This window comes from Parus major, chromosome 2 (assembly GCF_001522545.3).
Source record: "Parus major isolate Abel chromosome 2, Parus_major1.1, whole genome shotgun sequence".
In the NCBI taxonomy this organism is placed as follows: Eukaryota; Metazoa; Chordata; class Aves; order Passeriformes; family Paridae; genus Parus; species Parus major.
The window spans coordinates 101,708,510-101,725,572 of record NC_031769.1 but is presented as its reverse complement, the minus strand read 5'-3'; the positions used below and the strand labels follow the sequence as shown (position 1 = coordinate 101,725,572).

Sequence of the window (17,063 nt, the reverse complement as noted above, 5' to 3'; positions counted from 1 at the left end):
TATGGCACCAAATGCTTTCCTTTGTTTTCCTCTTCCTCTCCTTTATCTAAAGAATTGTCTTTACAAAATGCCTCGAGGAGGACACAAGGGACAAGAGCGCTTTTCTAAGCCGAGGTTTTGGCCGGGGCTGGCGTTTCCTGGCCTTGCCCTTTGCTGGCCGAGCCCCAGCGGGGCTGTGCCCGCTGCGCTCCCGGCCCGGCTGGCGGCGGAGCCCCGCGGCAGCGGCACCAGCAGATGGCACCGCTGGAGAGCCACATGTGCCGCGCAGGGACCGACAGGGCTCCGTCGGGCACCTGGAAAACCTCTTGCTTCCCTTATTCTACTCTAAATGCCCATTGAAAAGGGATACTTTGTATTTTAAAAGCTATTTTATTTTTCTTTCTTTGTATTATTTTTTTTTCCGTGGAAGTAAAAAAAAAAAGCGTGCATTTAAAAAAGAGTGTGTGTGATCAAGAAGTAGCCCCTCTTCCACACACATACACACACGCAAAAAGTGTAGTAGCATCAAGCATACGGTGTTCTGCTTCCCTACGAGGCGTGTGGGAATACACGTTTAGGCAGAATGGCCGGGATATGCACTCCGTTAAATTAACATCAGGCTCGTTTAAAACTTGTTACCAAACTTTTGAAAAAACAAAGAGCTGCATTTGTACAATTTTCACAGGGAGTGGGGGGAAACAACCCTCCCCAGCCAGCCACTGTGCAGGAGGAAAGGGAAGGCTCTGCATTTAATGAACCTGCTTTGTCCTCACACTGGGGTCTGTGTCAGATCCCTTGTGTTGCAGTGCTTGGCAGAGCATTTATTTTTATGTCCCTCCACTGAAGATTGTGGACTTTGAAAAGGCTGTCCCCAAATGGTCTTCTAAATACAAATTCCAGAGTAGCTATTCCCAGCTTCTCTGGGGTCTTCAAAAGGCAGCTAAATTGTTAGAGGAAGACTTCAAGGTTATTTTGAGGAGGACTTAAGAGTGACACCTCAGGGAATATCCCTATATCAAGGCATTCTGGATGCTTCCTTTTTTTTTTTCAGGAAAACTTTCCTCAAATATACACTGAGGACACTGGTTTTGTTTTTTGTTTTTTTCTTGGTTTGTGGTTTTGGTTGTTTTTTTTTTCCCAATTCAGAAAAGGATTAGCAGCATCATTCATTGTAAGAACAGAAGTGGATTCAATGGCCCAGAACCAAATACACTTTACAACATGCTGTATTTCTTATTGAAAATGTTAATTATCTTTTTATAGACAGATGGCGCTGGAGTGTAGCAAAAGCATGGTGAACCTGCACTCGTAAACATTTGGGGACTTAGTCTGTTCAAGTTCCAATTTAGTTTAATTCTGTTTTAAGGTTATTATAATGATAGTAGGGTAATTAATTTCACTTATCTTGGGAGTAGAATAACTTGTTTTGGGACATTAAGTAAAAATATATACTTAAGTTGTATCATTGTGATTAATCTTGACAATTCAGAATAGTACTTGAAACCAAATATCTACCAAATTCATCTGTTTAGTCTCTAATGACAATCAAGTTAAAATAAGCTTTTGTAATGCTGTTCAAATAATAAGAACATTATTTTCAGCTTTGTGGTGGAGAATATAAAAAGTATTAAGTTTTAAATTTTATTAGTGCTCTGCTTTAGCCAAGAGTTTTGTTCCCTGGTATGTCTTTATTCAAATTAATTTAAAAGTTTGATTATTAGACATAATGTAAAATAAGAGGGAGAGAGTGAGTTTCTGAAAAGAAAATATCTTTATACTGCTGAAGATTAATTGTCCTTCTTTATGACTACTGTAGGGAAATTACACTGTGAAATTCAGATTCAGAAGGTAGTTTGATTCACTCTTTATGATCCTTGCCTTTGCTATTCTTTTCCTATGTTGTTTTTTTTTCCTATTTATGGTCTGTAACTTGCCTGTTTTTTCCTTTGAGTAATTTTCTTTATAAGGATGAATAGTTTATGTAGAAATGTAACCTACTACTATCTTGTAATTGAATTTAGTTGAATGTAACTTGAGTTATTGAAGTAATGATACTACATTGGGGTTGGGGAGAACTTACAATAAATATTACCCATTGTGACTTTTTGTGTAAGTATTCAATGATGAATTGCACTGCAATAAGTACTTTCCAAGCAAGTTGAGAGGTGGCTTTGACTACAGCATCTCCCTGTATCTCGGCTGGTTTTAACTGGATGCTCGTTAAATGAGCTATTCTAATAAACAGGATGCCAAAGCCAATGGAAATAATGTTCTATAAATACCTCATCATGAATACCATGGTCAGTGGTAGGCACTAAACATCCCATGGGTCAGTTTTTTCCTGGATGTTACATATTTTGCAGGTCAGACGCAACTAAGCAAGAGCTGTATGTCTCTGTGTTAAAACAAATGCAAATTATATTGGTTAGTTCAGCTGGCTTTCCCTTTCTGTAGTCTTGTACATTGCACACCTGCAGAAGAAAGCAGAGACACCTCCTTGTTTACCTACATTTCATGTCAGGAAGATGCCAGCCTCTTCAGCTGGAGCAGCAGAGCCAGCAGGAAGGTGACAGCTTCAGGCAGAAGCCCTAAAACCATCTTGCCTGATCCCTCAACTAGGAGCAGGAAGTTATATGGGGAGTGAGTAGTAAACTGCACCTCCTTGAAGAATTTTAATTTGCTTTTTTCTGCTGTTGTTAGCCACAGTTTCTATGGTGTAGTGTATCACTGAGGCAGAAGTCCTACATTGTTTCTTTGTGTGCAGGTAGAAGGAATAATCCCCCAGTTTAAAACATTTACCACCACTTGCTGTTGTTTGACATGAACTCTTATGTAAAAAACACCAACACAAAGGCAAAAAAAAATCCTTTACCAAATCTTCTATTCAATTGGCACAAAACTTGAAGCAGATTTTTGCACAGGCCCACACTCCTTGCAATGTCACCCTAACCCTCAGCTGCAAAGCTGCAGGCTGAGCCAGGAGAGAAGCTTGTTTTATGGCACTTTGGAGATCAGAGAAAGCTATGCATTTTCTCTGTTAGGAAATCTTCCATTCATTTCTCATCATATTGTCTTGGAACTAAAAGTAGTTGTTGGAATGAAAGACAAATTCAATAAGTATTCCTGTTGAAAAAGCTACAAATGTTGGTAAATACCTTCTTTGGAGAAGTGGCTATTGAGAAGAACATGTCTGGGGGCCCATAAATCCTAGGAAAGTTAGTGTAGCTGTATGTGTTTTATTCTCAAAACCATTCCCAGATGGGCTTAAATCCAAGCACTGTGTTGCCTTAACACCTCTGAAGCTGGCTTCCAAACATGGCTTTTGGTCACTGACCTGTGCAGCAGAAACATGAAGCAAATCTCATAAATAAAGTCTAAAAAAGACCATATATTGCATGGGAGCATACTTTTCTGACTCATGAAAAAAAAAAAAAATTAAAAATATATTTTTTAAAAAAAAAGTATTGAATGTCCCCCCAAAGGTCTTTCTTTTTCATTGTGACTTTTGATTTTCTTCTAATCTGAAAAGTGCTTGAAAACATTAAAACCTTCTTTTAGAAATTTTATTCAAAATTATTTTTATCCAGGTTGCAAGATGTGGGGTGTCAGCACTTGGATCAGAGGTGGAAAAACAAATCCTGGTTTTAGACTGGACATAGCACTTAGATAATTCTGTCTTTGAAATGAAAAAAAAAAAAACAAACCAAAAAACAAACCAGTAAATTGCTTCCTGGCTGTTTTGCTACCCTTTGAACCTTCAGTTTTTTTAATGTAAAAAAGAGAGATGAGCACCAATATGGGACAGATGCTGCATTTTCAGCAAAGAGGGATATAAACTGCTATTTATTTATTTGCTGGTAGGTGCCTATTTCCACCTTTATGCTGTTGAGTAAGAAAACAGTATTACTGAATAAGAATTAAATAGTGGCAAGTAAGTGTGTTAGAGTGATCACACTGAGTTTCTAATACACTTGTAATGTTTATGAGATGTTAGAAGGGGACAAGTCAAACAGTCTTCTCAAGTGCTTGTCAGTAGTGAACTGGAGTCAAAGATCTGTAGAGGATTTTTCTTTTCATGAATTCCCTTTGGGTAGAGGCCTAAGCTTAGGATGCCATGTGCTCCATAGGTGTTTTTCAGAATTGAGTTGACTTGAGGTTAAATCTCCCTCAGACTGCAGTGGAGGAAGTGCCATCAGTGACACTGAGGTCTTATCTAATGCTGCTGAGACCAAATCAAACCCCCAGTTTTCTGCATGATAAAGGTTGTTATTGAGAGTTACTGGGAATACTGTTTGCTGAAATAAATTAAATAGAGAAGTGCAGAGATTCTTCTGCACAATCATATCTTTTTTAAGGCTTTGCCTCCAAGTACAGCACTCTGATGTGAACGTGCTGCCTCACAGAATAATTAATTCTTCTGTCTGTATAAAATTTATGCACCTATGGATTCTGGAGTCTTATCCCAGGGGATGCTATTTCCTTGTCTCAGGTGGTGGGAAATCCAGCCCCAAGAGGGACCTTGGCCAGACAAGGAGGCCAAGGGGACTCTGGGAGATTTAGCAGCTCTGCTGACAGAAATATTTTCTTCTCTCACCTTTAACTTCATGAAAAAGATCTTTTTGCTCTTGATTTGCTTTAAAAAAACCCACTAACTAGCCTCTGAATCTGATACTGAAATTACTCCATCTACTAATTTCACACATAAAAACCCCAGAAATAATTATTTGCAGAAATAATCAAATTATATTGAAACAAATAAAACATAATTGAAATAAAATTATATTGAAGCAATATAATTTCAGCCTGGATAATTGAAACCCTTTAGGTACTGTTATGAAACCCTTTACAAAGTGAGTTATAAATAAAATACATTATGATGCTAATATATTATCAGTCAAAACCCAAATGAATCTTGAGTTTTGCTTTAAGTAGAATTTGCTAAGTTGATTCACTGCTGCATCACTAGACCACCTTTTTTAGCACTGCTTTTTCTGTCACTGTTTATTTTCTATTCTACTCTTAGCTTATTCTTCTTCTGATGCATTTATCCAGTTGGGCATGGATAAATTCACTTCTAACGTGGATAAATACACTTCTGAGTCTTCCATGATTCTTCTGTGCTTGGCTGCATTTCCCAGCTGGAACATGTTGCCCACTGTCACCCCTTTGGGCTGGTAAGGGCTCTGGGCTAGCTCGCCTTGGCAGCTGTCAGTCTGCTGCTCTGGTTTGCAGAGCCCCTCTTGCAGTGGGGGCACTGAGCCACCCTGAAGTCTCTGAGCTGCTGTAATCCTGCTTGGAATAACTGAGGAAGTGTATTGCTGACTTACTGCAAATGGAAAGCAGAGCCAGCACAAAATACGACTGCAGTAAATGTAGCATCAAGTGTACATCAGGGTCTCACAGAGCAGCACTTACACTTTCCTTTGCAGATGCTGGCTGTTTAAGATCAGGCAGAAGGGGCACAAGTTCTCCCTGTAGTCTCTAATTTACTCAGATGACTCAGAGAAGCAGCAGCAAATTGCAGGATTTAGTGTCTTGGGCTGTCCTGTGTCAGGCTGGCTCTAACCTTGGACATGTAAGCATATCAGCCACCACTTGTCCATGCCTCATCCCTGGAAGTGTCCAGTGCCAAGATGGATGGGGCCCTGAGCAATCTGGTCTAGTGGAAGTGTCCCTGCCCACAGAAAAAGGGTTGAAACTGGATGTGCTTGAAAGTCCCTTCCTTAAATCATTTAATCCTTTAACTGAAACTATTTTATTTTTATGTAATGGTTCTTCCATGCTCCTGTTCCTGAGGATGCTGGGCTCCTCTGCAGGGGGAGCTGCCATGCCAAGGCTGCTGCTGTCACCAGTGTCCCTGCTCCTCACTGGCTAAGGGAGGGGCTCTGCTGCAGCCTGCAATTGTAGGAAATGTTCCACCAGCCCCTGGAGGGAGAACATCCACTCAGGACATACTAACAGTAATTTGGGGCCTGGAAACAGCAAGTTGGCACTAAGGATGTCCTTCCTTGGGAATAACTCCTGCCTTAAGTTGGGCCCTTTCCCCTGTGCTTGACTTATGATGAGGTACTGATAAGAAGAGTTTCTCTCTCCTTTTGAGCAGCTTTCATGGGCTGTAGGTGGGGTCCTTGACATTGCCTTCAGTTACTACTTGTTTTTTTTCTCCTTTTAATTTTTTTTTTTTGGCAACTTGTAGCAGGTTCAATCTAACATCCCATTTCAACCAGCTCAGATTACCAGGTCTGTGGTTTTAAATCCTGCTGCACTGAAATCAGCTATTTCCTCATTGCCATCCCCATCTAGGACACCTGTTTTGCTCTGAGTGCATATGTTACCCCATGTGTTGCACCAGAACTTCAGTTTTTAGCATTTGGCTGTTCTCTGGGCTATGTAGAAGTAATGTCTTTTCAATGAGCATAACCATGCTGATTTATTTATGTTATGTTGCTGCAGTTGATGCAGATTCAAGCATGTGTAACAATTACTTACACTCACTACCATAACAGAATTATTCAATTAAACAAAAGCTGATTAAGTTGTAGCCCTTGACAGAGGAGAAACAGAGCAATTCTCAGAACTCTCCTTGATAGACCGAGACTTGATGATGCTTCTATATTTTAAGAGAGTAAAACTAGTGCATCACTTACTGTTTCAAAGTCATGAAAACTACCCACTCCCTAGGCTGATCAAACACAGATTTTTCAAGAGAAGACTCCATACTGGATATTGCTTCCATTTACTATGTGTTATATAAATAGTCTATCATCTCATGTCATTGGAAGGAAAACAAAAGAGATTAAACAATCCAGCATCATAGTATGGAATGTTTATCAGCATGTGTTTTAAATGGATATATTACTCACTTTTGAATCTCCTGCTAACAAAAAAGCTTCTCCATCCCCCACATTGCCACATGTATTCTGTTTTCATGTTAAAATATAAATGTCTTGTGAACATCTAAAGATATTTAGGGAGGCATCTTTATTTTCCCTGCACTTTTTAAGCATTCCAACTGCTCACAGGAAACACTCATTTTAAAATAATTTGAATAACTTATGCTTTAATTCCCTAATGTTTTGACATCTTGAATTTACAAAAGTATATTGGAATGTATGAACTGATGGTGTGAAAATTTCATTTCTAACAAGAAACTGAATTTTAGGGTGGCAATTCTAAATAAAGTATCTGTTGTCGATCCAAACCTGATTCTTATCTCCCACCATTTCCTCAGGCTGGGATTAAACAAGACACTTGTGTTCACTTTATCAATTTTGCTGAAGCACATATGTCTATTATTTTTATAGTGGCAGAGTTACCTGAGTATATCTGCCTAAATTGCAGACTTATTATTGAGATTTATCTAGAGCTCTAAACTAAGCCAAGACATTTTGCAGAACATTTTGTAAGGTACTTAGTTGCCAGCAGGTGTTGAGCCATGACAGATACTTACCCAATCTCTTGGCCAGAAAACATTGCTGTTGAGAAATCTGTTGCCTATATGAGAATTCAACCTTTTGGTGAATCATTAGGCAGCCTAAAATGTTTATTTGAGATGAGGACTGCATTGGCCAGTGAAGTGCAGAGAGCTTTTATGGAGAGTGTCGTGAGTGAACTCAGAGGCAGCCATAGGTGCAGCCAAATGCTATTCACCTGTCCTAGTAGAACTGCAACATTTTGTGGTTCCTCTTCTTGCCCACATTTGACAACCCAAAACTGCAAGGACAAGTACAATAGAAACTCAGGGACTTGTTTCTGTGCTTGCCATCGTCAATACTGCCTTCTTGGTGGCATCAGAGATGATGCAACCTGTACTTTTGATGGCTAGAAGCCACTGACCTTCCATAGCTCATTTTTCAACCCTTTTCTCTCTTCCAAGACTGTCAGTGACAAGCATGTACCAGCCAAATGGCTACCAACACACAACACTGCTGCAGCATTAGAAGCTCACTGATCCCAGAACTATGCTACAGCTTCTGTTCAGGTTTTCCTCTCTGTGTGCCAGGGAGGAGGCAATACATCCCTGCAGAGAACATTGCTAGGAAGGCACCCTCACCTTTCCTTGGCACATTGGGCGCAAGCAGTACTCTAAAGAGTGGAAGTGCTTCATTAAGGTGACTGCACCAACTCTGGTTGAATGGTCTAAAAGAAATTACTTCCTTCCACAGCCTGCTTATGGTGAGAGATGCAGCCTCAGCACTCACTCATCCTTGTTTCAGTGCTGCTGCTCCAGACACATTGCAAAGACAGACATGAGGACAGGAACTGTTCTGTTTGCATTTTCAAGCCTTGAGGTAGCCTGTAGTGTGAATTATGTTAGTAGTGCCAGCAGACAGCTTTGTTTCTGAAACCTGAAGAGCTGCTACTATCATCATCTTATGCTGTGTTACCACAATAAGGTAATAAGCAGTGCCAGACCTTACCTGCTCTCATTTTAAGTTTCTCATTTGAAATAGAATGTTATCAGCTGCCTAGTGTCATTTATGCCCTTAAATATACTGCAGGGAGGTCTTGCTAGTTATTTTGTGTAATACTGGATGTGATGAGTCTGAAAGACAGTGAACTAAACTAGCACTCCAGTGCCTCACATGCAGAAAGAGGCTCTGTTAAAGCTGAAGGATGGATCTCCTGTTGGAGGATGTGTTCAAGGTTCTGTTTCACAGCAGGCTACTTGCATGGTTTGGAAACATCTTTCAGAGGCAGATACCTGAACAGCATCATCATTGCATACTGGTGCCTATACTTGTCTCCATTTAAAGAAAACAAAAATCTGATCTTTGCACACTTTGTCTGTGGCTGTATCTCTGTCTTGTTTTCACAGAGGAAGATACTTGTGCTTGGTACACAAGGCATGATAGAGAGAAGTACATTAAGAGGTCATCTGATACTAATTTAATGGGGACTCTATAAGCATTTTAAATAGTAGTTTCTATTAGGCTCTGAGACCAAACTGCATTTCTTTAAAATGACTGTAAAGTCAGTGAATTAAAAAACTGCTATACCTCCCAGGGAGACCTAAAGTATACTCCAGGAATGAGAGAGGAAGGCTAGTCTATGGTGTAGCAAAGTATCATCTCATTAGGGATTTAGCCCTATGGAGCTGGCTCTGGTGACTTTCATGTGCCTTTGCAAGGAGTTTTCTGTGAGACCCTGCCTGCCACAGGTTTCTTTGCTGCTCCAAGGTGAGAAGGGAGCTGCACTGCACCCTTTACCAAGCCACCTTTCTGCCAAGTCTTCAGCAGCTGCAAGACTTGCCAGAACTGACAGACATGTTCTGAAGTCCTGCTCCCTTAGATAGAGCTGATCTAGATTTTGGCAACAAAATGGGAGCTGTATGGCATCGTCTCAGCCTGCTCTCAAGCAGGTCAGGCAGGATCATGCCAAATCTTATGACTGATGAACAAAATGCAGTCTGAGGCTGTGTGATGGTATTAAATCATCTGATGTGATGGTGAAATTTGAATGCTGAACATTCACTTTTTACTTGCTATTTTTAACTCCAGCTATGAAGTTTAGTGTCGAACAGGCTGCTTATTTAAAACCAAACCCTCTCTACCAATTTTTATCTTCCAGTTTGAGCTATGTGTATGTATAGCTTGTCATATACTCAGGTAACTCTGCTACCATAAAAACAATAGAACTGTGTTTCAGCAAAACTGTTAAATAAAGTGAATACCAGTGTTTTTTTGTAATCCCAGCCTGGAGAAATGGTGGGAGACGAGAAAGGAAAAAAGAAAAACAATACTCAGAAACCATAGACTGAAACTTCTTTGTGCAGATGAAGGTGAAGGAAACCTCACAGACTGAGTTATTAACAGTGATTTTTGACTTTTGTTTAGTTTGCATCTCTTTTCATACTGCCCCCAAATAAGTTTTCTGTCTCATTGCGATGTAATTTAAAAAGAATAACAATGGAAAAAAATCCCTTTAAAAGTAGTATTTTGGCTTCATTACCTCTGTCTAACTCAAATGCAGGTAAGAGACTTACTAGTAGAAAATCACATGCCATGTTCCTCTATTTCCTGAATTATCCTGCAATCCAGTCAGATCCTTTCTAGAAGCATAATTTTCCCATCCAAACTTCAATGCCATTTTACCTGATTGTGTATGCCTCTGTCAGATCTCCAGGGTTCCTTCTGTCTCCATGTTTGGAGTGAAAGCTAAATGCTACAAGAAAATTTCTAGTGTCCTCACTTAGACTTTTCTGTTTTGGAGCTTCTAAAAATGGTAACTAGAAATTCTGGCTTCTAAAATGAAACAACAATGGTATACTCTTCTATGAAAGACTTTTTTCCTGTGGCTGTGATAACCTGTTTATCCTCTCAGATTGTACCTGCACATGCTGTAAATCTTACTCACTATTTGTAAGCCCAAACTTAAAACCAGTAAGTGAGTGACCTGGCTAAAGCATGACATTATTGATACTGACAGTCTTGGAGAGGTGATAGAAATTTTTTTTTCCTAGAGTTAAAAAGTGCACCCCCACCCCCCATCTGTACTTTTATTCTCTACTAAGATGTTACAAGTCAGCTAGCAGTGAGCATAGTATTTTGTGTGGGTTTTGTATAGAGAGAAAAACTGTTAAGCGTTATCAAAGGTTGTTGTTCTTCCAACTGAAACCCAGTAAGATTTATCATTCTGTCACTTCCATTACTTGTAATAAAACTGTTGTTTAATTGCAGTCATATTGCTACTTCTGTGTAAACTGTTTTGGCTGTGACAAAAAATTACAACAATCCATAACATCTGTATTTCAGATTGCAGACCCCAAATTATGTCAACAGTTACTTAATTTGATGTTTCTAAGTGAGCTATTGCTCGGTGTTGGACAGCATCAGTCCTTGAAAAGCTCTTAAAATGTATCTAAACAATACAGGTTAATAAGTCTGAGTTACAGACTTTTGCAGTAGATCAGCTGATATGTCAACAGCTGAAGAGTTCAGCAAATCAATTCAGCCAAGCAAGCCAGGTTAATGCAAGGATTCTAAATACTTTGCTAGCCAGTGAAAACTGAGCCAGAACTGGGTTACAGTATGATCACGTCAGCAGCTTCTCCAGAGTCCTGAGGATTTTGTAACAAACAGCAGCATGACTGAAGTACAATTAGGGCATTTGCCTGTCCTCAGACTGTTCCAAACAGCAACAACAGTCATATTGAACATACACAGCCTCCCTCCTAGGTACGGGGGTATTCTCAGGGTTCAGACAGAAATCAACTTTCCTCTGGAAATCTTATGTAAATATCATAGCACTTCTATGCTAAAAAACCCAAATCAGACTAAAGCACACATTTCTAAACCAAAATCTGAATTTTCTCTAGCAGAAATGTATGGCTAAGTATGCCATCTTAACATATCTTCAGAGACAATACTTCTCAAATATAGGGACTAATGATGCCTTCTTAATAAACACTAACAATTTTTCTAAACCAGTTAATTTTAATTAATTAATTACTTCTTAATAAACCTGTGTGACAGCCCATCTCTTCCTGCAACCTGCAGGCAGCTGTATACTGGCGAGTAGAAGCAGTTCCTGGTGCTTGTCAAGGGCTGTGGAGGAAGCACTAGGTGGCAGGACACCAGAGAGGAAGGCTAGAAGAGACTGGATTAGAGGAAGATGCACAAACACCCGGTGGCAGGATGTGCAAATGATGGCCAAGAGGCAGCCTGGCAGTCCTGGGAAGCAGTCAGGGACAGCTCAGAGAGACTGTAGAGCCAGTCAAAGCACAAACCCCACCACCCTCATTGCCTGTGGGTAGCACCAGGAAAAGCTCAGCTCTCTACCAGCTGCTTGTACTAACAGCAGGCAGAGAGGCTGCACAGGGGTTGAATCTCTGTGGGTTTCCAGCATTGAGGTGTTGGACTAACTTGCCTAGCTTGAATTTGAAACAGTGCTCTCTGACTCCAACTCCACCTCTGTACAAATTGCTCAACAAATAGTTTTAAGTAATAAATCTGCAAAAATAAGGATTTGCAAAGACAGAGAGGCAACTTTCTCTGCTTATTAATTTATATGCTAGAAAATCACTTCTTGCTGCTGTTATTAAAAATCCAGCTCAACTGACAAAATTCACGTTTCAAATTTTTTTTAGCAACACAGGAACAAGCTATAATTTTACTTATTAAACACAAACTGTTATAATTTTGTCATTCAAAAGACTTTGCAGTAAATTAATCATCAGAATAATTACTAGCCTGCTCTGATTTAAATCAATCTAAGGAGTAACCAGAAGCTTTTAAAAGTTGCTTTTTTTTTTCTTTTTTTTTTTTTTTTTTTCCCCAGAGCACACTTCAGATGAGAGAAGAAATATTTACTAATATTTTAAAAAGCATGTTTCCCATTCTCAGAATAAAACAAACCCCTGTCACACCTTCATGAAGATTCCATGCCCCGGTAAGTAGCACACAACTTGCCTTTTCCCTTGCACCTCCATGGAAGGTTTTAGCGTGGAAAATAACAAACAGGATGCCTTCAGCTCTGTCAATAACTAGAATCTGCATCAGTACCAGGTAATTCTACTCACATGTATCTCATAAATCTTGCTGGAAGTCACAGGAGAAGGAGCAGAAGCACATGCCTGTGGAGAACTGAAAGATCCATAAAAATGCCAGCACCAGCTGAGCCACCTGCTCACCACTTCCTGTGGTGCCTAATCCAATCCCATGCCAATCCAGGCAGCTTCACAGCAGATTTTTGCCAGCTGTGTGATCGCAGTTTAACAGCAAAAAATGCCACAGTGATGTTCTGTCAGTGCACTGGTTGCCAATGACAGGAGGAAAAACATTACCACCTGGATGTCTCTGTTGCTCAAGAGAACAAGCACAAGCACCTTCTGTTTCTCCAGTCTCAAGACACTTAAATGGAAAATTATTTTTTTCTTTTCTTCTTTTCTTTTAAATTAGCCTTATTTATTATAGAATTTTGCAGGCTTACTAAATGCAATTGTATTTAGAGATAGTTATAGTCCATGTCACAATGTACTGTAAGTAAATATGTAGCTAAGCACTTTAAAACATGGAATCACAAGAAAAATTTTAATTGCAACAGAAAGATTTCTGTCTGCCTACACATTGTGTTTGTTTAATGTAGATTTTTCTTCCCATAGTGGAGAAATGCCACATCCATATTTAAAATCAGAAGTATTGACAAAATCTACTGAGTGCATAAAGCTGTTTTGACAAAACATGAGTGCCTGTCATGCTGCAGCTACAAAAATGAAACAGCTCAACAATTTACCAAAACTCTGCCTACAGACAAGGTATTCTCTAGGCTTCAGGAAACCTGATGCTTTTCCTCATGAAGGAAGAAATCCTCATCATGCTGAACTCATTGAGAAACTGCTGCTGACTTCAGCACAGCCAACTGCTCTGAGACTGAAAGGGCTTTCATTATGCTTTAAAATTAAGCTTATGCACATGCATTCACAAATAGGGACCTCAACAGCAGAAAGACTTAATGCAACAGTTATAAGGGAACTGAAAAATACAGAAAGAAGATGATGCAGTTCAAGATTAATCTCACAAAATACCTAATCTGAATAGAAGATCAAACGTTTAATTTTTTTTTCCCCTTAGCATGTCAAAATCTCACATTTCTTAGGCTGTCTGTCACAGAGAACTGTCAGAAATGGAGACAGAATCTGCTGGTTGAATTACAGTGTGGTTTCTCAAGGACTGAACCAGTATTTATTTTGAAATTTCACATAAATTATTAATTACCTCCTTAAAAGTATAAGCAAGCCTTTGACTTCATAGCATTTCTATACTCTTTCACAGTATAAAATGAAACGATTTTTGATATCTGTAATTACTTACCAAAATAAAGGAATTTTTTGTAAGTTTTGTTTGTAAATATTTTATTAAAAAACATCTTTTAATGCTATTAGTCAATACATGTGTAATAATACTTTGATAAAGTATCATGTAGTAATATGTATTTTGGATTCAGGAATGTAATGGTTTTAACTAAATCATCAGAGCTCTGTTCTGCTCCAGTCTCTTCTAAGCTGTCATTTTTTTCCCAGAATTTAAACAAACTCATTCTTTGTCAAGGTACATCATCCTTAAGGCCTTACAAATGTTTTAGTAATTGAACCAAAACAAAGAGAGAGCTCTACTTTCTTTCTGAAGACCACGTTGCTTTTGAGCTTAAAAAGGTGCCTGCAGCTTTCAAGCAGTTAGTGGCAAATCAGCAAGAAAGAAATCAGAGGAGAAGAAGGGGCACTTAAAAATCAAAACAGTAAAGTGCACAGCTATACCATCCAAAATTGTATTAATCTGATCCAAAGAACTTGCTGGACTCTGGATATTTAATACAATTTGGCTTGCATGAAACATACAATCACAATTAGACAGAAAGGATTTTCTTTTTTTCTTCCTGAAGTCATCTACAGGATCTATGGAATTCAATTTTCAAGGGTAACATAGTGCAGCTCTTTGGATATTGATTGGTTTCCTAAGTCCACAAGGAGATGAAGAAGCAGGGTAGGTGTGGAGGGATGCAAGGTGTCCTCCTGCCGTCTCTGTTTTATTTAGATGCCCGTACTCTCCAGTTCCCCATCCTCCAGCCCTAATGCAGCATGTGACCTAGAAATCATAAAGAGTTTCTCTTTATTTGTATACTGTCTTTGAGTTTCCTGGGATTGCTCCCCTGTTTGTTCTCTGCTGGTAGCCTTGAGGGGGTCCATCTGCTCAACTGGTGCCTCCTCACAGTCCTGAATTTTACTGGCTGCGGTATTGGCAACTGACTCCAAGGAGGTGCCTGCCTCCTCCAAGTGGCTGTAGCCCTTATTGCTGCTGGAAGGCTCGGACTGGGAGCTCTGGGAGTCCGTCCTGGTGATGGCAGGAGGAGCTGAAGGGGGTGATCCCCCCAGATCTAGAGGTCTGGAGTCACTAGGAGATGCCTTTACCAAGAGGCTGGATTCTAAGACCCTCCTGACAGCTGGTGACCGAGGTGGCTCAGGGGAAAGGGGACGCCTGGCATCAGGCAAGCAGCTGGTGCTCTGCCGCCTGAGAACCACTTTTTGCCTCGTTGTCCCACAGCTTCCCTTGATGTAGCCGCTGCTGAGGTCAGTTAGGCTCAGTTCAAACTCCCCCCGTGGGATCTCCTGGGCTCCCCGTTCACCAGGTGGCCTCTGCCAGCCTCCGCCTCCACTGCTTGGCCCCAAGGGCAGGAGGGTGAAGGTGCTCAGTGAAGAGCCGATGATGGAGCTGGCCGTGCTGCACCTCTCGCAGCTCCCCGGTGGGCTGCAGGGTGGGCTGGTGACAGGGTGGCCAGCAAGGGCAGCACGCTCCTGGCAGATGCTGTACACAGCCTCAGCCAGGCTGGGCGGCTGTGGTGGGGCGCAGAAAGAGGAGCGCTGCGGTGAGGACACCAGATCCGGTGGGGAAAGGGAGACACCCAGTCCTGGTGGCCAGGAGCTCTTGGCCAGCATGGCTGCAGCACCCAGGCCTTCCCCACCAGGCTTTAGCTCCAGGCCCCGGGATTGCACGTAGTTGACAAAGCCATTGAGAGGGGCTGAGGCCGGGGTGCCTCCATCCTTGGCCCGCAGGCTATGGGCGTCAATGACGGTGGAGTAGAGGTCACGCAGGTTGATGATCTTGGTCTTCTTGTCACGGTTTTCATGCAGCACCGCATTGGCGCAGATGAAGAGGAAGATGCCGATACCCATGATCAGAGGGCCCAGCACCTTCAGCTTGTCTGAATGCAAGTAGCTGGAGAAAAGACGGAAAAGGAAACCAGCTGAGGCCTGGGGGGATGAGGAAGCAGGGGCGGACCCACCGGTGGTAGCAGTGGTGGAGGCATTGGCTCCAGGGGGAGACTCCAGGTGGATCCTTGCTTGCACCCTTCCCTGGCTCTGGGAGCGGTTCGTGTGGGTGCCACCCTGTGGTGCTGGGTGCCGGCCCTTGCCAAAGCTGCTTTCTCTGTACACCTGGCTGGGTTTTGGCCAGTAGCCCACCACAGCCAAGGCGATGCCCACCAGCAGTACCAGGATGCCACAGAGGGCAATGAACCCTGAGAGGGAGCACAGCTTGAGCTTGCCTTTCACCACCACCACGTCATTTTTGCGCTTCTTTTTGGCCTTGCGTTTGCGTTTGGGGAGTTGGCTCTGGGGTTTCAAGGGGTCCTGTTTCCTGGCCGAGATCCTCAGGAGGCCTCCAGTGGCAATCATGGCTGGCTACCAGCACACTGCCCCCCACGGCCACTCCAGCTCCTGCAGTGAAGGGGAGAAGAGAAGGAGATGAGAACCAAGTACAGACCTGCAGCACAAGAGATGTCTCTGCTTTCTCTTCCTCGTTCAAAGTCCTGGTAATTAAAACCCTGAACAAGTGGGATGGAAGGTGACACCAACAGGCAGATCTCCCTTGCCCAAACAGCTCTTGTGTGAGAGCAAAAAACATGCAGACCAACAGCATCAAAGCAGTCACGTGTCCCACTACGCTGTTGCCAAACAGCTAACTAATTACTTTACACTCCAGGTAAATGACAGACCTAGTAGTACCCACTAGAGTAAACAAACCAAAAAAAGATCTTGCTCATTTCAGAAGGAGTTTGCAAAGCACCAGAGCTCAGAGAATACCAAGCCCCACTCCTTGATATGTTCTGGGGTTAGAGTGCACAGTGACAGGTTAGTGATGTCATGAAGGATTTGAGGCAATGAGAGAAATAAAAGCAGGGAGCCAGTATATTTGATCTATAGATACCATTTGTTTCATTACACTACTTACAAATTACTGGAGGGAGGGTTAAACGTATTACTTGTCTTGCTTAAATGAGTGGGAAAGGAATTGCTGTGAAATGCACAAAGGAAACATTTAAACACTGCAAAGTGGTGCCTTGTGAAAGTTTTTTCCTAGCCATTTGCACTTGATCTGCAATATTAGAAATTCATCTCTTGCCTGCGGTCCAGAGGCATCCCTAGTTTGGGAACATGTGCAATGTTCCAGGTAACTGTTATGTAACACTGACAAATACAACCCCCTCCCCCCTGCCCTCAGAAAGGGGAGATGGCTGGCAGGTAAGAGATGGCAGGTCAAATCCTATTAAAGGAGAAGTGAAACCCCATGAGTCACCCGGGGAAACCCTAA

The 17,063-nt window shown here is 41.5% G+C and overlaps 1 protein-coding gene across 1 annotated transcript; it reads right to left on the bottom strand.

Moving 5' to 3' along the window:
- Positions 1-12,059: 12,059 nt before the first annotated feature.
- On the bottom strand, positions 12,060-16,226 carry TMEM200C (transmembrane protein 200C). The gene has a single exon (XM_015620044.3). The coding sequence runs from the start codon at positions 16,145-16,147 to the stop codon at positions 14,507-14,509; it is 1,641 nt and encodes a 546-aa protein (XP_015475530.1). The 5' UTR covers positions 16,148-16,226; the 3' UTR covers positions 12,060-14,506.
- Positions 16,227-17,063: the final 837 nt, after the last annotated feature.